Below are 27,609 nucleotides of genomic sequence, written 5' to 3'. Positions count from 1 at the left end.
TACAAAGGACACCATGGCTGATGGTATTGATCCTACAGACGTTCTAGCCAGTGCTGAGGGCAGCTTCCGCTGTAATAAAGGCTGTTTCCTCTGAGTAGTCAGAGAGGGGTCTTGATGCAGCCAAGGGGACTCCTGCACTCAGAGACAGAGCAAATCTCATGACATTGCATGAGCATCAGGTGTCGTGACTACCAATTACAGTTATGGTAGTACTGAAATTCACTCCTCTAATAAATTGTCAGAGCCATTCTCAAGGACACATGCAGTGGTCACTGAGTCAATGGCTGGATTTCCTGTCCAGATTCATTGCTGGTACCGGTGAGCAGCTTGCGCTCCAACCTTGGTACCTGACAGTTCCGATGAGGACTCTTCTGAGGCTTTTCAGTTCCCAGAGTCCAGTTCTGAAGAAGAAGAAGAGCTCTTTGATTTATAAGTCAAGTCTTGCCTGGAGACTGACTTACAGCTCTTACAAGACATGGTGGGAGAAGAGGAACAATTAAATCAGAAAGATCCATAGGAGAACTCCTGGCCCAGGACAAAGTACTGGACTCCAGATGACTGAGGTCTGAGAAGGGATGCACAGCACGCTACATAAGATAAACTTTTAAACTTATGTCCCTAGATTTTTGTGCTCTTTTCTTGAAAGATCTAAAAATAGAGCACTTGTCTCTCATGTGCCCCTCACCAAGGCAAAATAAACAACGAGTGTGAGGGTCATTCAGTGCATTAGACACCCTGCAAGTGAGACAGTGCTGAACTCTAGGAAACTTTGGCATAACCACGCCCCTCTGATACCAGGTAAAAGAGTCCCAGAGGAAAACAAGAACAAAAACTTTATAAATGAAGAAATAATCAAATCTCCAGTGTGAAAAACATGGGTACACAATATGCTACCAGAACTATTTACAGAAAAAATAAAGGCAGGTTTCAGAGTAGCAGCTGTGTTAGTCTGTATTCGCAAAAAGAAAAGGAGTACTTGTGGCGCCTTAGAGACTAACAAATTTATTTGAGCATAAGCTTTCGTGAGCTACAGCTCACTTCATCGGATAAAGTTTCCTAGGAAGAAGGAAGAGAACCCATGAACAACAGCAGAGGGAGAGCTCTGACTACCAGACACTGGTGGCAAAAAGGAGCTGTGAGGGTGCTGGGGTGACTCCACCTTTTATTCCTTTGCCTAAATACACAAGTACAAGCACGGCAAACTGACAGGTACCACTAAGGAAAGGTCTCTGGCTACAGATCACTGAGCACTCACACACCTGGAAGGAGAACACCCAATTCTGCCTCCACATCCCATCTGAACACAAGTGGCAGGGAGATATTGTCAGATGTTAGTCAGGGTGTGTGGAAAGCTATGAATTATGTCTGCCAGGAGGACACGACACCTGCAGGGCACAGTCCTGACCTAGGGGCAATGAGTTAAAACTGGAGGAGCTCAAGGGGACTGACTACCTGAAAGGGGGTTCCAAAGAGGATGGATCTAGACTGTTCCAGTGATAGCAGATGACAGAACAAAGAGTAGTGGTCTCAGTGGGGAGGTTAGGTTGGATATTAGGAAAAACTTTTTCACTAGGAAGGTGGTGAAGCACTGGAATGGGTTACTTAGGGAGGTGGTGGAATCTCCATCCTTAGAGGTTTTTAAGGTCAGGCTTGACAAAGCCCTGGATGGGATGATTTAGTTGGTGTTGGTCCTGCTTTGAGCAGGGGATTGGACTAGATGACCTCCTGAGGTCTCTTCCAGCCCTAATATTCTATGATTCTAAGGGGCCTGCGTGGGAATCCCAGCACTTTAAGTCAATGAGGGATGAATTTCACCTCCATTTAAATAATTTCTCACCTCTGGGGATGTTTCTTGGATCTCTCTAGCCTGGGATCCCTGGAGATCATGCACCCACGGCTCTTTCCCTCAGTCCAGCTAGGAGATCACGCTGGTCTTGGGAATTGGAAAACCTGCTCCAGGAACAGAAACTAAATGAGATCAGAGTTTTACCATTGTTCTGAAACAGCTGTGCCGGATGTGCTGGGTAGGTGGATGCCCTTGTATACACCTAAGGGATGGGAAAGTGTTCTTGGAGATTCTTTGGGGAGGGCAGAAGGGGATTCAAGGATCTCCACATACTGGGGGATTTTATGACTCTGGTAGTGCGTCACTGTGCAAACTCTTTACACCTTTCTAACCCTGCTGAGCCTGTGATTGAGCCCCCTGAAATCTAAGGGATCAGGGAAGAACCATGAGCAAATGCCAACCTGGGCATCTTAGACTGAGGGCACAGGAATTCTTACCCAGCAAGGTCACATTCCTGTAATTCTCCTGCATGACGTCCCTGTACAGGGCTCTCTGACCCAGGTCCAGCATTGTTCATTCTCCCTCAGAGAAATACACAGCCACCTCCTTGAAGGTCACGGGCATCTGTATCAACAACAAGAATCCCCCACTCAGAACCAGCCAGAGTCCCACCAGCTAAATCTCAGAAAGAGCTGGGAACATCCCCCTTGGCCACAGACAGCAGAAACAGTCCTTGGGGAGTGTGACATTACACTCCCTATTCTTTATGAAAATATGCTTATGATATGGATATAACATAACTGAGATGTATTTGCAAGATGGCTCATGTAAGATATCATTGGAAAGGTTATGATTTACTGAATGTGATTATCCAATTTGTATACATGTATCATTTCTGTATATAAAGTTAGGAACATAGGCGCCAACTTTCCCCAGCACCAGTAGGTGCTCGTGCTTAAAACCACTTAAAATCTACCTTTTATAGTTAACACACTTATTTCTTGTTTATAATATAACCCAGTTTGTGCAATTCATAATTTGGGGTGGGGGGAGGAGAGGCTGTGCATACCTTCCTCCACCCTGAGGGAGGAGGCAATTTCATAATATATCTTTGGGTCTGCGCTCCAAGGAAGGTGGACAACTGAGTGCTGGGGCAAGTCCCTTAAACTGAGTCTTCCCAGAACTGATCTCAGTGTCTGTGTCATTCTGCAGTTGGGTGTGGCCCTGCTTGTGTGTGTGCTGGAGGAGGCTTAAGAGCCTGGCTCAGCAAGATAGGTAAAAAAGGAGCCCAGGCTGGCAGAACAGTGGTAGCTGAGCACATCAGGTGGCATCTTAAAGGGCAGCAACTCATCACAGGGAGGATGGGGAGGGGGAAATTTCTGAAAGATTAGATTAAAAACACGCTGTTACTGTGGTGAAACCACAACTCAAGTGATTTTATCGCAGGTCTCATAATATTTAGCTGGGAATTGACGTTTCCCATGATCTCACCATTCCTGATAGTGAAATTGCACATTTTCCCTTGTTTGACATGGTTACCCTCTGCCATTGCTTTTGTGGGAGAGGAGAGCCTGATGCCAAGTTGACCTTACTCAAGATGGCTGCCATTTCCCCACTGTTTGGCATGTGGAAGAGAGGCTGCACCTAGTGAAGGTGGCCACCAGCTCCCATTGTTTTCAGGGAGGCTGAAACCAGGCTTTCTTGGGGAAACATGGTTGGGGCTCTGGGGTTGGCAGACTGTGTACATAGTTATGAGAAACAATGGGAATGTGTGGTGCTAGAGGTGGGGACAGGAAGAAGCAGGTGGATGGAGCGTGTGGGGGTGAGCTGGGCAGACTGGGAAGGTCACAGGGGACATGTGTGGAGGGGCAGAATGCAGAGGAGGGTCCTTAGTAATGCATGCTGGGGCTGGTACACTGAGGAGGGATGCGGGGGACAACAGGGAGTCAGTCTGAGGGGAGAAAAGGAAGATATATGGGATAGAATGAAAAGGGTGTTGGTGGATGTGTGTGTGGGGAGAGGAGCTTAACCAAGGACTGTGCAGGGTCACAGGGGGACGGGGGCAGGCTCATGAGGACACAGAGGGATGCAAATTGGGGGAGGTATGACCAACTGGGAATTTTCTGTATATTTTCATGACTCCCCAGTGTGTGCCTCAGTTTCCCTCTCTGCTTTACATTGCTACCCAGTGGGTGCAGGAGGGTTAACACTGCTCCTGGAGCAGCAGAGAAGACATACGGGGCCAGAGGGGGGGTTCCACCTCACTGTCTAGGGTGGAATGACTGATCACTAAAGGGCTGGCTGGAAACCAACCCCCAGATTAATGTATCCAATGAAGTGAGCTGTAGCTCATGAAAGCTTATGCTCAAATAAATTTGTTAGTCTCTAAGGTGCCACAAGTACTCCTTTTCTTTTTGCAGATTAATGGAGAATCCAAAAAGACAGTGGGAGCCCCCGGGGCTGGGACACTCACCCCTGGCAACCAACGACCCAGAGGAAGGAGATTTCCCCCCATGGCGGGATGGGAAGCTGAGCCGAGGCCCCAGCTAGAGAACAAAGGGGAAAGGTGTTAGGTGGCCGGGTTAGGCGCTGCCTTCTGGAGAGACAGAGCTCTCACCTTGGATTGACGGAGAGTATGTCTACGCAGCAAACAGAAACCCATTACTCGCCTGTGCCAGCCGATTTAAGCTCACGGGGGTATGCCTAAGGGTCGGTTTCATTGCAGTGTAGCTTTCCGGGATCAGGATGGAGCCCCAGCTCTGGGACTCTCCCACCTCACAGGGTCCTAGAGCCCAGGCTCAAGCCCAGATGTCTACACAGCAATGAAACTGCTCAACAGCCCAAGGCCCATGAGCCCAAGTCAGCTGGCATGGGCCAACTGCAGGTGTCTAGTTGCTGCATAGCCACACCCAAAGAAACAGAGCCAGTAATGGTATGCATCACAGCTTGGCTGGCTGGCTGACTGCACTGGCTTGGCCAGGATGGGCTATGGCTTAACCTTTGCTTCTCTCTGCTAACCTCGCGGGTTTCCCCGTGCTGGGTCCCAGCGGGCTAATAAACCCTGCTCTGTTTGGAAAAGGCTGCCGGGTGTCACTGCAAATCCTGGCTGAAGTGCCTTGGGCCCTGCAGTGAGCAGTTTCTGCCCAGGAGTCTGGCTCCTTTGGACTCGCTGGGCAGAGCTCACGGCTGGAGCCCAGACACTTGTTCTTGGAGGCACTGAGGCCATTACAGAAGAGTAGGACCCCTTGGTGGTCTGGGCTACTGAGCAGGGGCAGGAGGCAGACAAAGGAGGTCACAGGGGAGTGTGTTTTTGAAGGGGTGGGGGCAGACCAAGGATTGGACAGGAAGATGCATGGGGGATGAGTGGGAGGTGGGGAGGCAGACTGAGCCTTGATGGTGCACAGGGATGTGTGTGTTGTGGGGGACTGGCAGGAGGTAGCTGGAAGAGGCCCCAGGGGTGTGTGTGTGTGCGTGCGCGTGTGCAGGGGAGGGATAATCAGCAGGAGACAGGGAGGAGTGGTAAATATGCTGGAGGGTAGGGATAGGATACAGAGGAACCTAGACAAATTAGAGGACTGGACCAAAAGAAATCTGATGAGGTTCAACAAGGACAAGTGCAGAGTCCTGCACTTAGGAAGGAAGAATCCCATGCATTGCTACAGACTAGGGACCGAGTGGCTTGGCAGCAGTTCTGCAGAAAAGGACCTAGTGGTTACAGTGGACGAGGAGCTGGATATGAGTCAACAGTGTGCCCTTGTTGCCAAGAAGGCCAATGGTATTTTGGGCTGTATAAGATGGGGCATTGCCAGCAGAACGTGATCATTCCCCTCTATTCGGCATTGGTGAGGCCTCATCTGGAGTACTGTGTCCAGTTTTGGGCCCCACACTACAAGAAGGATGTGGAAAAGTTGGAAAGAGTCCAAGGGAGGGCAACAAAAATGACTAGAGGGCTGGAGCACATGACTTGCTAGGAGAGGCTGAGGGAACAGGGATTATTTAGTCTGCAGAAGAGAAGAATGAGGGGGGATTTGATAGCTGCTTTCAACTACCTGAAAGGGGGTTCCAAAGAGGATGGATCTAGATTGTTCTCAGTGGCACCAGATGACCGAACAAGGAGCAATGGTCTCAAGGTGCAGTGTGGGAGGTTTAGGTTGGATATTAGGAAAAACTTTTTCACTAGGAGGGTGGTGAAGCACTGGAATGGGTTACCTAGGGAGATGGCGGAATCTCCTTCCTTAGAGGTTTTTAAGGTCAGGCTTGACAAAGCCCTGGCTGGGATGATTTATTTGGGGATTGGTCCTGCTTTGAGTAGGGAGTTGGACTAGATGACCTCCTAAGGTCCCTTCCAACCCTGATATTCTATTATATGGGAGGCAAAATGAAGAGGATGCAGGGGGATTTACTTGTGGGGGGAGATGGGTAGCAAGCTGAGGAAGGTGCTGCGGGTGTAGAGGTTCAGAGACACACTGGGGAAGAGAGGGAACAGGCAGCAGGTGGAATAGCTCAGTGGTTTGAGCATTGGCCTGTAAACCCAGGGTTGTGAGTTCAATCCTTGAGGGGGCCATTTGGGATCTGGGACAAAAACTGGGAATTGGTCCTGCTTTGAGCAGGGGATTGGACTAGATGATCTCCTGAGGCCCTTCCAACCCTGGTATTCTATACCCCAAAATAGGTTGTGTGCGCCCCTAGGTAAATAACCTGCCTATTGGTCCCTTAATCTGTCCTCCCGAAGGTATACATTTCCAGGGTTGTTAAGGAAAACACTAAAGGACACAGATATAACCTTCAGAAAAAGCAACTGACACAGGCCATATGCTTTCCCAAACAACAAAGTATCTTTTTATTAAACTAATAATCCCTACTACAATCTAATCTAGAAATAGAAAATAAACACAAATCCATTAATACAAATTACAAAGCATTGAAACTGCAATAGCATACAGTTTAAATTATTCTAAACGAAGCACTTTGCTACAAATGGCCAGTTTGTAACAAATTGCTGACAGCAGTTCTTAAATTGCTTCAAAGTTTACATAGTAAAATTGCAGTCAGTAACACAATTTTATGCTTATACTCTACTATAATGAAAAGAATAGCAGTCTTACTTTATAAATCCGTTAGTAACCCTTTAAATCACTGTTATTGCTTTATAAACCCTTTGGTATTTTTCTTTAAATCGCTATTGCTGTTCAGCCCCTGGTCAATCAGTTTTGCTCCGTTCTGGTTTTCTTCCTCTGTCTCTGCAGCACCTTTTCTAATATGTTTCCAGTAGCTCTTCTTTGGCTTCCTTGGCTGGCCTCTAATTTGTCCCACTTTTCCCGACTGACTCTCTCTTTCTTTCTAATCCAAATGTTCCTGCATGCTGGCTCTCTTCCAATATAACCTTCTAGTCTTAGAAGCAATTATCTCATTCGCAGATGCTCAGTATTAACCACTATTTCAGAGCTGTGATTGACAGCTCTGATGTTTAGAACAAGTTTTAACTGATATGAGTGAGCTGTAACCAGCCTGCTGATCAGCTAACAGACCTGCTTCCTCACCCCATACTACACATGCTCAGTAGCTACTAATTTTGCACAAGCTCACTATGACTCTTTACCTCAGAGGTGTGATTCTGTCCACACACACACACACACACACACACTCTCTCTCTCTCTCTCTCTCTGCCAGGGCACCATCTTAGAAATTATGGACTTTCTGCCAATTAGCTGAATTTTTCACCCTATCTCAGTACTGAGCATGCTTAAAATCAGCAGCATAGGGTGGAGCAGCTCTTGTCTGTTCTGAAATAGAGGTGAGGCAGATAAAACGGAGGCTGGAGAATTTCTCTAGTAGCAGACTGAGGAGGGTGCTGGGGACGTGGCAGGCGTAATTTGAGAGGCTGTGACAAGGTCCCTAGGGTACATGCTGGACTGTGTGACTGATGAGCCCTCTGTTCCACCAACCTGGACCGCCTCTCACTCTGTGATACTGATGTCAAGCTACAAACATCTGACAGGCACTGCACTTACACCGACATCCACAGTCAGGGACATAGTCAACTGTGTTGCATGAATAATCTCCCAGCCTCTCATGAACCATCAATAGAGAGACTCCAGCCAATTCCCCCAGCTCCGCAGTCTTGCATCCCCAACTGTGTAGATAAATCTCTGCATTAAGCATCTTCACATAACTTTCATATGACTTTGTATTATGCCTTTATTTTCATACAACTTTGTATCAGATCCTGTCAGGGTTCCCTCCCCACTCTGAAGTTTAGGGTACAGATGTGGGGACCCGCATGAAAGACCCCCTAAGCTTATTTCTACCAGCTTAGGTTAAAACTTCCCCAAGTGACAAATTCTCCCTTGTACCTTGGATTAGGTAAATGCTGCCACCATCAAGTGATTTAACAAAGAATCAGGGAAAGGACCACTTGGAGTCTTATTCCCCCAAAATATCCTCCCAAGCCTTACACCCCCCTTTCCTGGGGAGGCTTGAGAATAAACAAGATGAGCACAGACCAGCCTTGTTTTTCTTAGAACACTAAAAAAAAAAAAAATATCAGATTCTTAAAAAAAACCCAGAACTTTATTAGAAAGAAATAAAGGTAAAAGAAGCACCTCTGTGAAATTAGAATGGGGGCATTTCATGCAGGTCCCCACATCTGTACCCTAAAGTTCAGAATGGGGAGGGAACCCTGACAGATCCTTATATAGAAAACTTTGTATTAAGCCTTGGTATTACGTTAAAAATATGTCTTTTTACTAGGTGTAGAACAAGATCTGAAGGCAAGTACCTCCAGACAGCTGCAACAGTTGGAGAGGTGTTGGAAGCCAGACCCAAGAACAATAAAACTTGTCAAGTGGGCTCACTAAAGAAGAGCTGACATATTGGTGGCCTTGGGGGTTAGAAGCAAGCAGCTTCTTTGGAAAACACTCTCTTTGAACAGCATTGGAACAACACCCAGAAGGAAGCAGCACAAAGGACCAACGGACACAGATACAGATTTTGAATCTGGTATAGATTTGCATGAGATTTTCTATAAACGTGAGGTGTCTTGCAGAGGACCCTGGGTTTTGTCTTGTCAACATCTGAGCATCGATTCGGATTGGCAGAAGCCTGGCTCCAGCCCTCCCCCATCTAACTCATCTGGCCAGTGAAGTTAAGGGGAGCAACTAGTTAGTAACAACAACAAGACGGAGTATTTGTGTGTGTATGTGAGTGCATGAGTGTAATATATATCGGATGCATATGATACAGTGTTGATTGATACATGTATTACCAATAAACGTGGTGTTTAGCCTTATTCCCTCTGAAAAGATCCTGTGCAGTACTTTAAGTACAACAACTGTACTGTCTTGCACTGGTCAGAAGCCTGGTCAGTGTAAGTTCATTACCGAGTTCGCCACTTTATCAAAGAAAGTGGAAATGCACCAGCTTTTGTAATCTGAGATTTCCCAAGAATTTTAGACTAACACAATGGTAAGGATAAAACATTAAAATAAGTCTGTTAACTACAGAAAGGTTGTAAGTGATTATAAGTAGTAGGCACAACGGTCAGATATAGTTAACTTAAGAAAATAAAAAGTAAACATGCATTCTAAATCCTAAACTTTTAGTCTAAGCAAGAATTGTATCAAACAGCTTTTCTCACTTTGACAGATGGTAAAAGCAGGTTACAGGTCCTCAGTACATTGGCTGGGTCTAGCCTGCCAGCCTGGGGCCAAACTTCCTCAGTTCAAAGCCTTTGTCTTTCAGCCATGCTTCCAGGTGTTGAGATGGGGATGGGGGGGAAGGAGTCAAGTGATGATGTCAGTGCATCTCTTTTATACTTTCTTCCAGCTTGCTGGAAATATATTTGCTGTAATGTGGATTAGTCTTCCCTACGGTGTATGTGCCTTCTCTGGGCTATGGAATTATGTGTTGATGAGTGATTAACCTCCTGGGTATTGATGGCTACTCCTTTGTTGTAACTGAAAGGCTGATTATGGGTGATCCCAACCTCACAACATATTTCAGTTACACATATGGCAATACCTCACATACAATGCTAGCACATATAATCCAACAGGATATTAATGTTCAACAGATTAAGGCTTTTAAAATGATACCTTACAAGGCATACTTTGTACAAAACATATCATACTCGTATTACAGCGGTGAATATGGGGGTGCAAGGGGGCTACCTTGAGGTAGAGTGCCACAGAGGCACACTGGTTAAGGCATTGGCAGCACACTGAGGAGGATGCTGGATATGTGTATGGGGGGGAAGGATGGGGAGATGCATGCTGGGGAGGAGAGTGGGGACAGGCGACTGAAGTGTGTGTGGGGGGGTATTTTATTGCTTAAAAGCTGGTGATATTCAGGCACATCTCCTGACATTAAAGGCTTCCAGCAGGAATTCCATTTACTGGTCTCCCCCCTGTATGTCCTGCTCCCTCCCCTCCCCACTGCACATTCAGTCAAAGCCCCCCTACCACCCATACAACCCCCCTGATAATCCACTACCTGAGCTGGGTCCACTGCAGCCATTTCCCTTGCCCGGCCCCTGAGGCGATGTGACAATCTGGAGTGAATCTGGAGCAAAAGGCGGTTGTTACTCTGCAGCCTGTCAGGGTGCAAAGGGCTGGGGAGAAGTTTCAGAAGGGGCTTTAGTTCATTTCGCACCCTGATCCCCCCCAGGCCATGCACAGACACTCTGGATTCTGCCCTGCTGGGAAACCCTCAGTCATTTCCATTGCCCTGTTGTCCTGGATCACCCTTTGCATTTGCTCCCACTATTATTTCCATGCACCCCCATCCCCCAGCTGAATGCGCAAATGGCATCTATGTGCACCTGAAAGCCGCGCAGGGGATTCCCACCTTTGGGGGACATTTTGCCTCCGAATTTTTGGGGGTGCCTGGTTTCTACTGGAAGCCACTAAACCAGCCCTCCCCCGCCTTTCCTTAGCTCTTCCCATTCGGAACTTTCAAAGGGCTTCACCCACATTCACCCCTCAGTCCCTGCGCGGTGGGTCAGGCTCAGCCCAGAGCCCTGCCCTGGGGCAGAGGCAGCCGAGACTGATCCCCTGCGCCCTTCGCCGGAGCTTTGTCACCCGGAGCGCTCCCAGCGCTTTGCGCCCATCCGCGGGTCTCCCCCCTCACCTGCAAGCTCCGGCTCGGGGGCTGGTGTCGGCAGAGCCCGCGGCTGGTTGCAGCCCCCGCAGAAAGTCCCCCCGGCCGGGCCCCGAGGGAAGGGCTCTCCCCGCACGGAGCCCGCTGGGGAGCAGCAGCGGCTCAGCCCGGGCTCCCGGCTCACGCTGGCAGGGTGGGTCTGAGCCAGGAAGCGCAAAGGGCGCCGCTGTGGCACCGCCCCGAGGGGGCCGCTCAGCCCGGGCCCGGCTGGCGCAGGAGCGGGCTCGGGAACAGCTCTCGGCTCCGCGCGCGAGGGAGTCTCCCCGGGCGGGGGGACGGGGCTGCAGCGGCCGCTCCGCCACGCGCCCCCCGCCTGGCCAAGCCTGACAAGGGGAGCGCCGAGCTGTTCACCCGCCCGCACTGCGGCGGGCGGCGATTCGCGCCGGACGGAATCGATCTCTCTGGCTGCCGCTCGCAGGCTGAGCGCTCAGCGCCCGGGCTCAGCGTGCGCCTGCGGCGGGGCCGGGCGGTGGCAGCTGCAGCCGCGAAGCCCCTGGCCTCGCTCTGCTCCCACCCGCACCCCCAGCCGGGACCTGCCCCAGGGGCTTGTGGCGGGGAGAGGCTGTGGTGCAGGAAACGCAGCGAAAGGGCTTGGAGGGGAGCAGGATCGGGCCCCAGCGAGGGCTTCCCCCTCTGTGCGTGGGCGGAAGGGGAGGGGTGAGCAATAAGGAGATGGAGGGGGAGAGTGGCAATGCAGGGGCACCCTTTCGGAGTGGCAGCCTAGGGTGCAACTTTAACCGCGATCCCTTTTTCTTTCCCCCATCACAGTGACTTTATGTCTACATCATGGGGGTCAGGCTACAGGGCTGTTTAATTGTGGAGCAGACTTTTGACCCTCCCACATCCTGGGGTCCCGCCAGCCTGAGCCCGAACATCTACACAGTAATTAAAGGTTCATGCATCCAATGAAGTGAGCTGTAGCTCACGAAAGCTTATGCTCTAATAAATTTGTTAGTCTCTAAGGTGCCACAAGTCCTCCTTTTCTTTTTGCGAATACAGACTAACACAGCTGCTACTCTGAAACCTAACAAATTTATTTGAGCATAAGCTTTCGTGAGCTACAGTTCACTTCACCGGATGCATTTGGTGGAAAATACAGTGGGGAGATTTATATACACACACAGAGAACGTGAAACAATGGGTTTTATCATACACACTGTAAGGAGAAAGAAAAGGAGTACTTGTGGCACCTTAGAGACTAACAAATTTATTAGAGCAGAAGCTTTCGTGAGCTACAGCTCACTTCATCGGATGCATTTAGGGCAGTGTTTCTCAAACTGGGGTCTGCAGACCCCTGGGGTATTCCAGGGGGTCTGCGGACCCTGCTGATCAATTCCTCCCCCTTGCTCCCAGTGCCTCCTGCACACGGGAACAGCTATTCAGCAGTGTCCAGGAGGTGGGGGGCACTGGGAGGGAGGGGGAGGAGTAGCAAAGGGGCACTGGGGGGGGCAGGGTTGGAGTGGGGTGGGAAGAGGAGGGGTGGGGGTGGGGCCTTGTGGGAAGGAGTGGAGTGGGGGTGGGGCTTGGGGCTGAGCAGAGGGTTGGGGGGGTCTGTGAATTTTTTTTTAAATCAAAATGGGGGTCCTCAGGTTGCTAAAGTTTGAGAACCACTAGTTTAGGGAATCAATACTGGCCCATTTCCCAATGTGGACCTTTAAAGATGTACACACTCATAGGTGCATACAAACACACACACGCACACTCGCACCAGAAGTTAAGAAAATGGAAACATTCCATAAATAAAAGAAAAATCAGATACCTAAGATTAGAAAAAGGTTTGAATGTTTTCTGCTTCATGGTCTTGGGATCTTTGTGTCATGCTTTGCAGGGCTGTGACTGCAGTGTCTGGAAGCAGCTAATGGAGAACCTGGTTACGCTTGACTCCGATAGTGGGATCTTAGATAATAGCAGATTGGTCAGACTGGCATAGCCAAAGACCAGAAACTTCACCACCTACGAGGCCTGCCAGGGGAAATCAGAGGGTTGCGTCCTTCTGATATAGCTGGTGGACCAAGAAAGCACACAGGCCTCCCGCCTTGTCTTAGGGGTCTAGGAGGTGACTTTCACTTACTCCACCTTATAGCATCACCTTTGGGACCAATCAAGTCCATATACCCCCTGCATGCAGTCACCATGGTCCAATCCTCATCGAGGTGAGCACCTGAGGTCACTATGCTCAGGGGTGACAGTTCCCTGGAAAATCTGCCTTTGCAACCACATGCCATGTTCTCTCAAAAGATAAAAATAGGAAAAGACAGGGACTTCTAGCCTCCCATTTGCATCAGCATCCATTATAGGTGTAAGTAGTTTCTTAAAAACAGCTAGCGGCCTACCCAGCAGCTCTGCTCTCACCCATACACATATCGTCTCAACACTCTGGAAATTATCCTGTGATAGGCTGTCACATCCTTGCTTCAAGCAAGAAAATTAGAGAGGCACCCAATGTGTTAAAGCTCATGGTTTGTCTTTGTTTCTTTTCACCTAGGAACACAGGACTGGAAGGGACCTCCTGGGTGATGGAGTCCGGTCCGTGCTATCGCATTTGCAGGCAACCCCATATATTATCCTGTTCACGAACTTTTCACAATTCATCCTCAAATAGGTTGTTTGCCCCCATGATTCCTGTTGGGAGACTGATCCAGAACCTCACTCTGCTGATGGTTAGTGTAGCCAATGATTTTAGTTTATTTTTCATTTATTGTGTGATGTTACCATTAATCAATGTGTTATATTATATATATTCATTGTATATTAATTAGAGTTAATTTGTAGGATTATAAAAGTATAAGACTGATTAGTATTTAAAAGAATTATGTATTAGACATAAGTAAGACAAGCTGAAATGCAAGAACCTGTAGGCTGACACCTACAAGATTTCAGCTTAGCTATTTTGGGCCTTGAAGACAAGAAATGATGACATAAGCCAATGAGCGAGAAATAATCCAATGCCCTAAGGTTATGGGAAAAGAGGTACCAAGTGGTAATATTGTGAAAAATTACCCAGAAGATTAATATTAGATCATAACAATACTGTAAAGACGCATTTGTTTCTGACATGTCTTAACCACAGGATACAGGTTGTGTGTCAATGCTAATGAGAACAAAGGGAACTTACACAGCCTATAGAAAATAGGGTTTCCTATGGTAAACCCCAGCAGGAACCATCCCTCTACTAATGATCAAGTCATGAGAGACAACAGACCCTAACACTATCTAGGAGGATGTGAGTATAACTATATTTGTAACTTGTGCATAGGTCTGTATAGAATTTCTGTATGCTTGGGTAATCATAACTTGAATAAAACTTGTAAAACAGACAAGACCTTGTTCTTGTGAATGTCTGTGTGGTCACTGCACTTGATCTTTATGTGTTCCTAAAGACTCTAACTCTAAAGCAAGTAGCAGAGGTGACTTTCACACCGTTAAGCTTGAAACTGTAGCCGCCAGAACCAAACCAATGGTGCTGTAATACTACAGTACAAAATTCACGTTAAATAGAATAAAAGGCTACATTAGAAAGCTCCTTCTAATTTCCAGCCTCAGTATATTCATCATCAGTTTATACCCTATACACCTAGAAGGAGAGAGCTGCACTGACATCTATATTAATTCCCTCTAACACAAAACAATTACTACATATGCTAAATCAGAATTCTCATTTCTCTCACAGTACAGAAAAGAATTGGACCATCTCAGCTAGCTACACAGGATGTATTTCTTTTCAATTGGAGGTAAAGGTAGAGCAGGATAGGAAAGATGAGGAAGAGTCATATTCACAGCAGATCACTTGTCTAGCCCTGATCAACAGGCTGGAACTCTGGAGGCATCATGAAAGAGGTGACAATTAAGGAGGGACCTGGAGGAGGAGAAGGTAGCAGCTGCTTGGGTTTTATTAGGGAGCATTTCCCATGCACAAGGGGCAGCGTGGCAGGCAGCGCAGAGGTATTTAAGGGAGATGCTGCCTCATGGGCTAAAATCCAGACGCATCACGGTGTTCATGCTTCAATCTCTGGCTGAGACGAAATGTGGTCAGAAATGGCAGCAGCCTCTAGACTGTGTCCTCAGTTATTGGAGGGTTTGGGGGACACAGTCTAAGGGAGGTCCCTACAGTCCAGACCCAGAAGAATGGGTAGATCTTCCCCGTAAAGAGGGCAGTGAAGGCATGGAGGGGGGCCATGGTGTCAGCATCATAGAAGCACACAACCCCTCCTTCATAGTCCAGATACACTCTGATCTTGGCAGGTCCAGCGGGCTCCATTCTGCAGTGACTTCCCTGTACTGGCCCCTGCAGAGCTAGATGGTCCACGTGCCTTGCTTGGGGCTGAAATTGAACCATCTCTTCCCGCTGACAGACTCCCTGGTGATGCCCAGAGCCCAGCCCCCTGTGCCGGCCACCTCCACATCCCAGTAATGCATCCCCAACTCATAGCCATCGGAGCCCAGCACGCACAAGTAAACGTTGAATCTCCCTGGGTTGTTGGCCAGAGCCAGTTCTGTCTTTGTTGCTGTCACACTTCTTCGGTCCTTGGAAAGGGCCAGATTGGGATGAGCTGTATCTGAGTCCAGAGCGACATCCTCTGTGGAGAGAGACAACCCAGCAGGCGAGAGCCTAAGCTTATAGATAGGAGCAGAAAATGCTATTGCAGTTGCTCAGGCAAGAGCTTCTCCATTCTGCTTTCTCAGGCTATGGAAAATACCAAAGGACAGAGGGACCTGGGCAGAGATTCTCAATAGAAAATTTAAAATGTACAGTCAGAGACTTGGGAAAGGACTGGTATCCCCAGATCTCAGAGTGTGAGAGGTAGCAGGGGGCAGCTATACTGTATAATGGGCACTAGGGGCAGCAGAGGGTGAGGGGTGGGGAAGGGGCGGCTATACTGTATAATGGGCACTAGGGGCAGCAGAGGGTGAGGGGTGGGGAAGGGGTGGCTATACTGTATAATGGGTACTAGGGGCAGCAGAGGGTGAGGGGGGAAGGGGCGGCTATACTGTATAATGGGCACTAGGGGCAGCAGAGGGTGAGGGGTGGGGAAGGGGTGGCTATACTGTATAATGGGTACTAGGGGCAGCAGAGGGTGAGGGGGAAGGGGCGGCTATACTGTATAATGGGCACTAGGGGCAGCAGAGGGTGAGGGGTGGGGAAGGGGCGGCTATACTGTATAATGGGCACTAGGGGCAGCAGAGGATGGGGTGGGGAAGGGGCGGCTATATTGTATAATGGGCACTAGGGGCAGCACAGAGGGAGGGGTGGGGAAGGGGCGGCTATACTGTATAATGGGCACTAGGGGCAGCACAGAGGGAGGAGTGGCTATACTGTATAATGGGCACTAGGGGCAGCAGAGGATGGGGTGGGGAAGGGGTGGCTATCCTGAAAAATGGGCACGAGGGGCAGCAGAGGATGGGGTGGGGAAGGGGTGGCTATCCTGAAAAATGGGCACGAGGGGCAGCAGAGGATGGGGTGGGGAAGGAGTGGATATACTATATAATGGGCACTAGGGGCAGCAGAGGGGAAGGGAGGGGAGACTATACTGTATAATGGACACTGGGGGCAGCAGTGGGTGAGGGATGGGAAAGGGCGTCTATACTGTATAATGGGCACTAGGGGCAGCAGAGGGTGAGGGGTGGGGAAGGGGCAGCTATACTGTATAATGGGCACTAAAGGGTAGCAAAGGCCAGTGGGAACCTTCCATTTCCCAGGAGTGGATGGGAGGATGGGGTATCTCAACGTGTGGCTAACTGGTGTGTAGTGCCCCATGAAGTCACACTAGCACCCACAGGGGTCTGGTTCTTTGATGCCCTGGGAACCACGCTGGAGCAGTTACCTTTTTCTCTGTAGACGTTCATCTTGGGATAACCCAGCAAGGAATCAGAGCCCATGAGGACGGCTAAGATGTGAGCAGCCAAAGGGGAATATGGGATCTGCCGTGACCAACCAGGGGGAAAGCTGTTGTCCGGAGTGGATCCTTCTAGGACGGGGTGGGCAAACTACACCCCGCAGGCCGGATCCAGCCAGTCAGGGCTTTGGATGCGGCCCGTGGGATTGCCACCCCCATGGTGCTGCGGGTCCCACGCCTGCGGCTCCTGGAGGAGCGGGGGCAGAGGGCTCTGTGCACTGCCCCTCACCTGCAGGCACCGTCCCCCGCAGCTCCCATTGGCCAGGAACGGGAACCACCGCCAATGGGAGCTTTGGGGGAGGTACCCGCAGGCGAGGGCAGTGCGCAGAGCCCTTTGCCCCTACTCCCTCAGGGGCCATAGGGATGTGATGCCAGCAGCTTCTGGGAGCGGCATGGCCTGGGGACAGGGCAGGCAGGGAGTCTGTCTTAGCCCTGCTGCATGCCGCTGCCACCCCGGAGCCGCTCCAGGTAAGCCGCGCTGGGCCGGAGCCCGCACCCCAAACCCTTCCTGTACCCTGCACCCCAACCCCCTGCCACACCCCTTCTGCACCCCAACCACCTGCCCTGAGCCCCCTCCCACACTCTGCACCCCTCCTGCACCCCAACCCCCTGCCCTGAGCCCCCTTGTACACCATGCACCCCTCCTATGCCCTAACCCCTTGCTCTGAGCCCCTTCCTGCACACCACACCCCCTCCCGCATCCCGCACTCCCTCCCGCACTCCAACCCCCTGCCCAGCCCTACATTCATGGCCCCACATGCAATTTCCCCACCCATATGTGGCCCTCGGGCCAAAAAGTTTGCCCACCCTTGTTCTAGGAGAATCTCTGCTCTGGAAAAAGAGTCTGCCAGAGATAACTTCCAATCTCTGTCCCTCCACCCCAAATGGGATTGTCCTTTCTACTGTACTTATAGGCATGTCTCTGAGTCACTCCTCCCCCATTGCTGGACTATCTGAACCCCCTTAGCCAACTTTAAATAATCCCCACAACCCTCCTACAAGAAGAGGGACCACTATCCTCATTTTATGGAGGAGAAACTGAGGCATAGACAGACTAGCTATGATAACACAGAGGACTCCCAGCCCCTCTGCTCTAACCTGCTTGGCCCCACTCCCTTTCCCAAACCAGGGATGAACTCAGGAGTCCTGGTTCCCAACTCCCCTGCTCTAACCACTAGGCCACACTCCCCTCCCCAAACCAGGGAAGGACGCTAGGAGTCCTGCTTCCCAGTCTAGTACCCTATCCACTGACCCACAAGGTTCCCCCCTACAAATCGCTGATAACCCCCATTGATATTGGCTGGCATTGTGCCTGCTTGTTACATCTGAAAGGCCCCAGCACTCACCTCCTTCCTTCCTACCTGCTCAGGCCCAGCTGCTGTCTGCCCCTCCTGGCCCGTACAGATCCTCTGAGGGCTGCTTATCAAATCCCCATTATGTTCCCAGCCCTTGAAGCGTCTGCGGAGATAAGGCTGGATGCCCGGCCGAGCCCTCAGCAGTGCTGGGCAGTTGGAATATGGTTTGGGGCTGCGGACCAGGCAATTTCCCACCTTGCTGGGTTCAGTTCTCTTCCCCCCAAAGGGGCTCCTGGTTGCCTGGAAAATAACTCAAAGTGCAACAGAACAAGGAGGGTGGACTTTCTTCCCAGTCACAGGTCACCTCTAATCGCGCTCGCTCGGGACATGGCAACCCTGCCAGGAGAGAGCTAATCCCCTGTGTTGAGATAACGAGGCAGCTGAGCAGAATGCAGCCCCAGAAAGGCACAAGAGCTGGGGCTTCTGCCTCTGTATGCAGACTAGGAGCCAGAATTCCTGGGTTCTATCCCTGGCTGAGCACTGGGAGGGGAGTAGGGGTCTAGTGGGTTAGAGCGAGGGGGGCTGGGAGCCAGAACTCCTGGGTTCTATTCCTGGCTCTAGGAGGGGGTGGGATCTAGTTGGTTAGAGCAGGGGGTGGGGCGGCAACTGGGAATCAGGGCTCCTGGGTTTTGGTCATAGATGGGGCTCTCAGTGCTTCTCTGGTTCCCATTACTGTGGTATCTGAACATCTCTCATGCATTGATGAGTTCACCCTTGCCACGCCCTCTGAGGCAGGGAGTGATGGTTACCCCCAAGGTACAGAGGGGATGGAGACTTCAGGGACTTTGCTTCAGGTGACATGGGCAGTTTTGGACAGAGAGTCACTATGCTGGAAAATAGTTACGTGGGGCCAGCAGAAGCTACGCTGTATAAATGGAAGGGAATCAGCCCCAGTGACTCCAGTGGGGTTACTCCTGATTTACACAGGGGTGAACAAGCTGAGAATCAGGTCGGTATGTTTATTACTGTATTACCTTGAACCATTCAGTCACTTTGACCTTGGCAACAAATAATACATTTTTACAGAGCAGAAATTACTGGGCCAGATCAATTGATGTAAACTGGCATTAATTCCAGTGAAGCAACACTGATTTACACCGGCTAAGGATCTGGCCTAATCGACAGAAATGGAGCTCTGGTAAACTTACATCAGCTGGGGCGTCTGGCACCATGACTCCAATGGAGCTACAGCCCATTGACTCCAACTCAGGATCTGGCCCATTGACTCCAACAGACACCAGCTGGGGGAATAGACACCGACTCTATGGGCACCCACAGAAAAAAATTAGTGGGTGCTGAGCACCCACTGGCAGCCAGCTCCCCCCTCGCCTCAAGCACCCCCCATCGCCAGCGGCCCTGCTGATCAACTCCTCCCCCTCCCTCCCAGCGTCTCCCGCCCACTGTGATCAGTTGTTTCATGACAGGTAGGAGGCTCTGGGAGGAAGTGGGAGGAGTGGGGATGGGGTGTGCTCAGGGGAGGGGGTGGAACTGGGTGGGTAGAGGCAGGAAACAGGCAGGGTGGGAAGAGGCAGGATGAGGGTGGGGGCTTGGGGGAAGGGGAAGAAGAAGGGTGGGGGCGGGACCTGAGGCAAAGCAGGGGGTTGAGCAACCCCCATGCCTGGAGAAAGTTGGCATCTATGGCCGGGGATCTGGCCCCATTGACTCCAATGGAGCTACAGCCCATTGACACCAGCACGGAATCTGGCCCCATTGACGCCAGCTGGGGATCTTGCCCAATGTCTGTAATCGCTAGCCCTGCCTGGAGGAGCTAGGCAGGAAATGTTGAATTGGGCCTGTTGGAAAAGGCTCCATGAACAGAGACGCAAAGAATGTGAGCAGCAGAGAGCTCTGGGACAGTGACGACCGTCACCACTACAGTCAGGGTCTAACAGAGCCCCAGTGCCAGATTCAGGGGCCAGCTGGAGTGAGGAGATCACTGGCCTGGTGGAAAGGGCACTTGGCTGGGACCCTGGAGATGTGGGTCTGTTCCTGGCTCTGCCAGAGACATCTGGGTGATACACTGCAGCACTCTTACCTCTCCCACCCTTGTAAGAACATAAGAACGGCCATACTGGGTCAGATCAAAGGTCCATCTAGCCCAATATCCTGTTTTCCAACCGTGGCCAATGCCAGGTGCCCCAGAGGGAATGAACACAACAGGTAATCCTCAAGTGATCCATCTCCTGTCGCTCATTCCCAGCTTCCGGCAAACAGAGGCTATGGACACCAGCCCTACCTATCCATGAACTTATCTAGTTCTTTTCTGAAACCTGTTATAGTCTTGGCCTTCACAACATCCTCTGGCAAAGAGTTCCACAGGTTAACTGTGTGTTGTGTGAAGAAATATTTCCTTTTGTTTGTTTTAAACCAACTGTCAATTGATGTGTGAAGTGGGGTAACTACTTTTTCTTTCCACCCTCCTCTTTCAATGTGACCTATGATCCTGCTGGCCTGAGCTGAGTGAGGTCCCGCAGATGGGGTGGGGGGAAAGGAGGGTGGGAATAAACAGGCTGTTTGATGCAGGTCTGTGTATAACTCAGCCCTAGATATTCTGCCCATGAGTTACACCAGCAGGGCCTGACCCTTGCTGGGTTTACTGTGGGAAGGTAATGCAGGCATGGGGCTAGCCCAAGGGCTGGTTTCCAGCTGTGGACTCATGCCTATAAGATCAGGGGAATCCCTCCCACCGTAAACATACCCACACATGTTCATGTCTGTGAGTTATTAGTGTGGAACCACATCAGAGCTTCCGTCACTGCACAAAGCTCTTCTCTCTGCTAGTTGCTCAGGCCTGTGTGGCCTCGCCCAGTGGCTGGGCTCTCAGCTGCTGACACAATGCAGATAATAGACAACAGCACCACGAGTTTTGCTGCTGGGAATGGTCTAACCTAACCCTTTTCCCACCAGAAAATGGGAGTTCATCCAAACCATCATTTGGGGAGGCAGGAAAGTGTTTTATTCAGCTAGGTTCCTGAGTGGGGAATTTCAATCCGATGCATTTTTCATTTTGTCTTGAACTGAAATTTTCATTTAGGTTTCTGGACTATTTGGAAATTTCAAAGTTTTTTTTTTTTTCTTCCCTATTGGTCCCTCTCTTGACACTGAATGCAAGGAACAAATGGCATCCATGGAGCTTTCTTTGTTTCTATTTAGATTGTTAGCTCTGTGGGACAGGAACTGTCTTTTTGTTCTGTGTTTGGCCAGCACCTAGTACAGTGGGGTCCTAGCCCATGGCTGGGGTTCCCAGACACTACCCCAAAAACATAAATAATAACATAATATCTAGAAAATTTTTTTTTTCCTTTTTCCATTCTGTAACTTTTCAAAACTTCTCCAGCTTTGGAAAAATGACAGGGAAAAAAAAAAGAGAAAGAAAAACTGGTAGTCTGACCAGTCTCTGGGGATCTCACCCCCTGGGAACCAGGCATCTGTACCGCACATAGCTGGGTGTCTGACCTTTGCTGATGATCTGGATTGGGGGGGATGGTACAACTGCACTCAATAGAACTTGTTTCCAACGTTCTATTTCATTAAAAGCAGGTTTATTTCCATTCCTGCAGTGGGAAAACAGCCTTCCCGTGAGGTTTCATAGTAAGCAAACACAGCCATCTGCCCATTTATGGCATGACGTGCATTGAAACAGGGCTGTCCTGAAATCCAGATAGTTGCCTCTGATCCTATGATGCATCAGCAGGTTTCCATGTGCGGAGATCTGGCTGGGAGAGGCTCAGGGACACAGCTTAAGGGAGGTCCCTACAGACCAGACCCAGAGGAACTGACAGCTCTTCCCTTAAGGGAGGCAGTGAATACATGGATGGGAGCCATGAGGTCAGTGTCATAGAAGCACATGGTCCCCACTTCATAGTCCAGTTACACTCTGATCTTGCCAGGTCTCTGGGGCGTGTCTAGCTGTCTCCACTACACTTTGATTGCCCTCTACTGGCCCATGGAGAACTGGATGGCCCAAGTGCCTTGCCTGGAACTGAAACTGAACCAGCCCTTCCTGCTGGCAGACTCCCTCGTAATGTCCAGAGCCAGCCCCTTGCACCTGCCACCTCCACCTCCCACTAACGTCTCCCTGACAGGTAGCTGTCAAAGCCCAGGACGCAGGAGTAAATGTCCAATCTCCCCGAGCCGTTGGGCTGGGGTGAACTGTGTCTGGCTCCAGGGCCACGTCCTCTAGAGACAGATGGACAGGGGGACAAATGAAAGGAGATCACAGGCCTGAGAGAGGCAGTTTGTTAATTTCAAAGGCAGAAATTGTTCCGTCTGGAGAATTACACAGTGAATCTCCCTTGATTTAAAAGGGGGGGGGGATGTGAATGCCAATAGCAGGTCCTGAAGCACCTGATGTGTTTGACAGATGCCTTAGTGCATGCAGAGGAGGCTGATTATCAGATTGGGTTACAGAAGTTTGTGGTGGGTGGCACTCCCCAAAAAATGAACCATAGGAGAAAGAAGCTTTTAATCTGAGCATTCAAAAAAGAAGGTGAAACTATAGAAGAGCTTGTGGCTGATCTGAGGCTGACCAGGCAATCTTGTAATTTTGAGGGGGCTACATGAGCAGCGCGTTTGGGGAAGTTAGCCCCACAGCCCCAGTCCTTGTGCCTGAGGCCCAACCTCTCCTCCACCCCTTCCACCCCCCACCCAGCACCGGAGTGCTGGGTGGTTGGCCCCAGCCTCGGAGCACTGGACTGCCCCAGTGCTGGGGGGCCAGAGCACCAGACCCAGCTGCCCTGAGTCCCAGGCTGCTGGCCAGGCTGTCCTAGCCCCAGCCCCAGCCTCTGCCTCTGCCCACTTTGGGGAAAAGGAGCTTGAGAAGAGAGGGAAGCAGGAGGGGGCTTCAGGGTGGAGCGTGGGTGGGGCCATGCCTGGTCATTTGGGGAGGCTCAGCCTCCCCTGGCCTGCGATACCAACCGCCCATCGGGGGCTAACAGAGTCCCTGATAAGAGAACCAGATCTTGACTGGGATCTAAGACAAAAAACTCAGAGCGACAGTACTGGAACACCCAGCATGAATCTGTCGCAAGGCCATTACGATTTGTCAAACAACAGAAAGGAGGCAGTGCAGAATGAAGCTTATGGAGGTGGAGTGTGCTCTGACACTGTGGATGTGACAGAGAATCTAAAATACTAAAGGAAAAGAGACCATAATCAGAGAGAGACATGTGGAGCTCAAAGTCAGAGTCCAGAAGACCGGCATGCAGAGCTGCACATGCTGTGACAACCAGAACAAGCCAAGACAATGCCCAGCCTATGGAAAATGAGGCAAGAATGGCAATAGATTACATCAGTTTACAAAAATTTGCAAGCAGCAGTAGCATGTGCACAGCGTGGATAGAGAGGACAGCCACTGTACCACTAGTGCAGAGGTATTCTTCAGAGGAACAGTGAACCGCGTTGCAGCAGAAAATGATGGGACTGTCACCCTGAAAGCAAATGTGACATTTGTTCATTTTAAGTTCAATGCAGGTGCACGAGCCCTGTGGTCCCAGAAACAGTGATATTAACACTGACAGAAAAGCCCCCGGGCAGCAGAAGAAAAACGGGTACAACTCAGGGCTTACGGAGCTGAGCTTACCCGCACTAAGAGACATGCAAACTGGATGTATGCATAAGTGCTGACTCCGTGGGTGCTCTGGGGATGGAGCACCTACAGGAAAAAAATAATGAGTGCGCAGCACCCACCAGGCACAGCTGATTGGAGATGCTGCCAAACAGGTATTTGGCAGCTCGGGGAGAGACTTGTGGAAGGACAGAGAGCAACAAGTGGCAGGCAGGCACGGGCCTCGTAGGAGTGGGCTGAGTGGGGCTGGGAAGAGGCAGAGCGAGGGAGGAGCCTTGGAGGAGGGGGCTGAGCAAGGGTGAGAAGAGGCGGAGTGAGGGTGGGGTCTCAGGGGATGGGGTGAAATGGGGGCCTCAGGGTAGAGCAGGTATGGAGTACCCCTGGGAAAAAGTAAAACTCAGCTCCTATGGCTGTATGGGTAAAAAACAAACTGGAAAGGATCCAATTAGTAATAGTGCTGGGGAAAAGAGTGTGCGCTGTTAAGTTAGAACAGTGGTTCTCAACCTATTTACCATTGTGGGCCGCATCCAATACTACTCATATGGCCCTGAGGATATTACATGGGCCGCAGCTCTGTGATGATTGGGCCGCAAGCGGCCCATGGGCTGGCAGTTGAGAACCATTGGGTTAGGAGCATGGCAAGCCCTGAGGGTTCTCATTGGAGCAGCAGGGGACCAAAACAATTGAGGAAGAGTTTGAGGACATCTTCCAGGGGATACAGTATACAATAAAGCTGAAAGAGCCCAACCACCCTACAAGTCACATCCCTGGAAAAATTCCCGTCACCCTAAGGCAAAGGCTAAGCTCATTGCTCTGGGAAACAGATCAAACAGAAGAACCAGGAGTGTGTACACATAGAATTACAGACTCATAGGATTGGAAGGGACCTCGGGAGGTCATCTAGTCCAGTCCCTGGCACTCACGGCAGGACTAATCACATACCGGTGGCTGTAGGCAAGACAGAACCCTTGGCTTATGCAGGATTAAATCAATTAAATCAATACATAAAAAGGGAACTTTTCCTACTACCTACAAAGGGGAGACGTCTTTGTGGAGGTGAATGATGCCAGATATTTTTATACACCAGATGCGTCAGAAGGGTTCTGCCAAGTGGAAAACAGACCCGATGTCTGTGCACATTCAGCGCTCTATCTGGGAGACAGACTGCGCAGATTTGGCTGTGCTCAGCACCCACAATGTTTCACTGGAAAATGCAACACATTTTGAATGGTGTAGAGGGTACCAAGGTTTACATAGGTGACATTTTGAACCATAGAAGAACATGATCAGAAGCTCCAAGCCAATGGTGGATTAATGGGGACCATGCCCAGGAGCCCCGGCCAATTTGGGGGCCTCCACAGGAGTGCTGGAATCTGGGTAGAAGTGGGGGGCCCAGCCACGCTAGAACTGTAGCCTCACTCCCTGTTCCTTCTCTTCCCCTCGGCCAGAGAAGGAGGCTTTGCTCATAGCCTATAGGTGTAAAAAGTTCCAGGTCCTTATTTATTCGAGGTCTGGTGATATCTGAAACTGACCACAACCCACTTACTGCCTGTGATGGCACAGAGAGAGGCCCCACACCAGCAAAGAAGGGGTTAAAGGGAGTCTCTGGGTCCAGCTAGCCTCTCCTCGCTGCACCGGTAGCCAATGCCAAGCCTGGAGGGAGAATAAAAGGTGAGAATGTGGCTCAGTTCAGGGCTGAGCTTTGCCAAATCTATAGAGATGGATCCAAAGATGACATCACGGGTAGAGTGGAAACAGCCTTCTGCGTCCTTAGCCTTGGAATCCAGAAATCTAAACCGAAACCTGTGATCGTTCCGACAGCTGATCTAATCAGGATATTGTTGGCACTAAGCTGGGTAAAGATGTGCAACTAGCCGGCATGGGTGACTGGTAAAGCTTCCCCTGGGGGAGGCTAGCTCTCTGTCCTGCCTCTTCTGCTCACAGACCGGTTCACACTCCACCGCCGCCCTATTTCCGCTCCACCCCAGGCCCTGCCCCTGCTCGGCCCTCTCCCCATTCGGCCCCTCTCCGCCACCGCTCACCGCGTTCCTCCTCTCCTCCCTCCTCCCCCGCGAGGCCCCCACCACCTGCTGGGACAAACGAGCAGCAGGTGGGGGGGACTGGAGGAGAGGAGGGACTTGGCCAGAGGTGGGAAATGGGGGCCTTGGCGAAGGGGCCGAGCAGGGAGGGGAAGAGGCAGAATGCAGGCGGGGCCACCATAGCCCAGGTGTCCCGCAGCAGGTCCGTGGCGGCTGTGCCAGGGAAGGCTTAGCATCCTCTGGACTATTATACCTGCGGCCTATGCTGACCAGAGCTGTAATTTTATCTGATTCCTTGTCAGGCAAAATGACAATTGGAAAAGGGACTTCGGAAAGCAGAAATAACATCATAAATGAAATAATGTTCCTCACTCCAGAAACAATGCAGGCAGTTGTCTGTATAACAAATAACATGGATTCTGCCACGTATTGGAATACCCAGAAATGAGATGACTGACAAAGCAATAAAACATGCTCTAAAAAATGAGGAGGTGGAGACTAAAATACCCTTAAATAGGCTGGAATTTGAAAGTCATGATGGAGCTTGCGAAGGAGTGACAAGAACTACGGACTAAGGAACCAAAAGGACGAAGGTTCTATGACGTATGCTCCAAAATCCAAGATAATACTATGCTCTGCAGTCAAGAAAGGAAAAGTGAAGTACTCATTTTAAGCATTAACAGGTCATTGTACCTTAAATGGTAAGTTACAGTTATTAAAAAAGATATAAAGGCGGGCTGGGTAAAGTGCGCAAAACCAAAGACACTGTTGATCATGGTCTGTAGCTTAGTGGGCAATATTCTATGGAAAGAAAGTTTCTTTATGAAAAATGGAGTCTGCTTGGGATCAGAGATTTGTCCCCAAAGGGTCTGGTGAGAATCAGGGTAACATACATGCGGGTTTTCCCAGACAAAACCTCTTTTTTGAGCCTCCTTCCTCTGTCCAGGTGGATTTTTCCAATAACAGGCAACCTCCAGGGGTTTTGCAGAACAGACAAGCCAGCTGCTCAGAAATTGGTCTGCTTTCTGATTGGTCCCTCCCCTACATCTGCAGCTGATTGGTCCATTCCCGGACAAGCAACAGCTGCCAGATCCACCCACCTAGGCTTAGGTTCCCAGCCCTGGGGAGGGAGTCCCGCTGGGAGGCGCTGACTGATGATTGGCATTGCATCCTGAGCTTGCACCAGCTGCCCTGCTACCGTGACAGGGAGTGATACAGCCCCTGCCTCCAGTGAGAACCCTGCCACAGATACCTCCTGAAGCACCCCCAACTGTACCCCCCTCCAGCTCACACCCAGACACACACACCCCAGCAGTGTCCTCTTTTTTTGGGAACCTGAACTATGGTAACCCTATGTGAGAATGCCAGGGAAATGGAATTGTGCAAAGAAAGCCTGGCTGAGTTTTCTTAAGGCTACTAGACTGTGCAAAAGGAGATAGATTAAAAAACGCATCTAGCAGTGAATGAAGGAAGTGGCAGCCATAGACAAAAAGAGACATAGTTCAGGGCTGGCTGGCAAGGAAGGGAGACAGAACTCTGCCTCTCTGCAGGAAGCGCGGAGAAACAGGCCTGATGTAGTAGGGCAGCTGCTGGGGGAGAAGCACTCAGCCCCCAGGAGATGGCATCGTTCCGCTAAGAAACTGTTAGGAGACTGGTTTCAGAGTAGCAGCCATGTTAGTCTGTATTCGCAAAAAGAAAAGGAGTACTTGTGGCACCTTAGAGACTAACAAATTTATTAGAGCATAAGCTTTCGTGAGCTACAGCTCACTTCATCGGATGCATGTTAGGAGACTGGGGACAACCTAGTAGTCAG

The 27,609-nt window shown here is 50.4% G+C and overlaps 3 protein-coding genes and 1 pseudogene across 6 annotated transcripts in view; 1 reads left to right on the top strand and 3 right to left on the bottom strand.

Moving 5' to 3' along the window:
• The window catches only part of LOC119842490 (zinc finger protein 239-like), a 32,048-nt gene extending 20,845 nt beyond the window's left edge, over positions 1-11,203 (bottom strand). The window contains exons 1-2 of one of the 4 annotated variants that reach the window (XM_038370711.2): positions 10,913-11,203; positions 10,277-10,345 (exon numbers count right to left, since the gene is read on the bottom strand). In XM_038370711.2, the coding sequence (XP_038226639.1) occupies positions 10,277-10,300 (24 nt within the window). In that variant the 5' untranslated portion in view covers positions 10,301-10,345; positions 10,913-11,203. The other 3 variants (XM_043496910.1, XM_043496909.1, XM_043496911.1) reach the window with 3 other exon arrangements.
• The window catches only part of LOC119843027 (zinc finger protein 850-like), a 765,636-nt gene that overhangs the window by 33,679 nt on the left and 704,348 nt on the right, over positions 1-27,609 (top strand). The gene's annotated exons all lie outside the window — the stretch shown is intronic.
• The window catches only part of LOC119842502 (zinc finger protein 251-like), a 503,489-nt gene that overhangs the window by 223,707 nt on the left and 252,173 nt on the right, over positions 1-27,609 (bottom strand). The window lies entirely within an intron of this gene.
• On the bottom strand, positions 14,743-16,881 carry LOC122456623 (annotated as a pseudogene).

This window comes from Dermochelys coriacea, chromosome 14 (assembly GCF_009764565.3).
Source record: "Dermochelys coriacea isolate rDerCor1 chromosome 14, rDerCor1.pri.v4, whole genome shotgun sequence".
In the NCBI taxonomy this organism is placed as follows: Eukaryota; Metazoa; Chordata; order Testudines; family Dermochelyidae; genus Dermochelys; species Dermochelys coriacea.
Note: the sequence above shows the minus strand (reverse complement) of the source record. Positions and strands in the feature narration are given on the sequence as shown.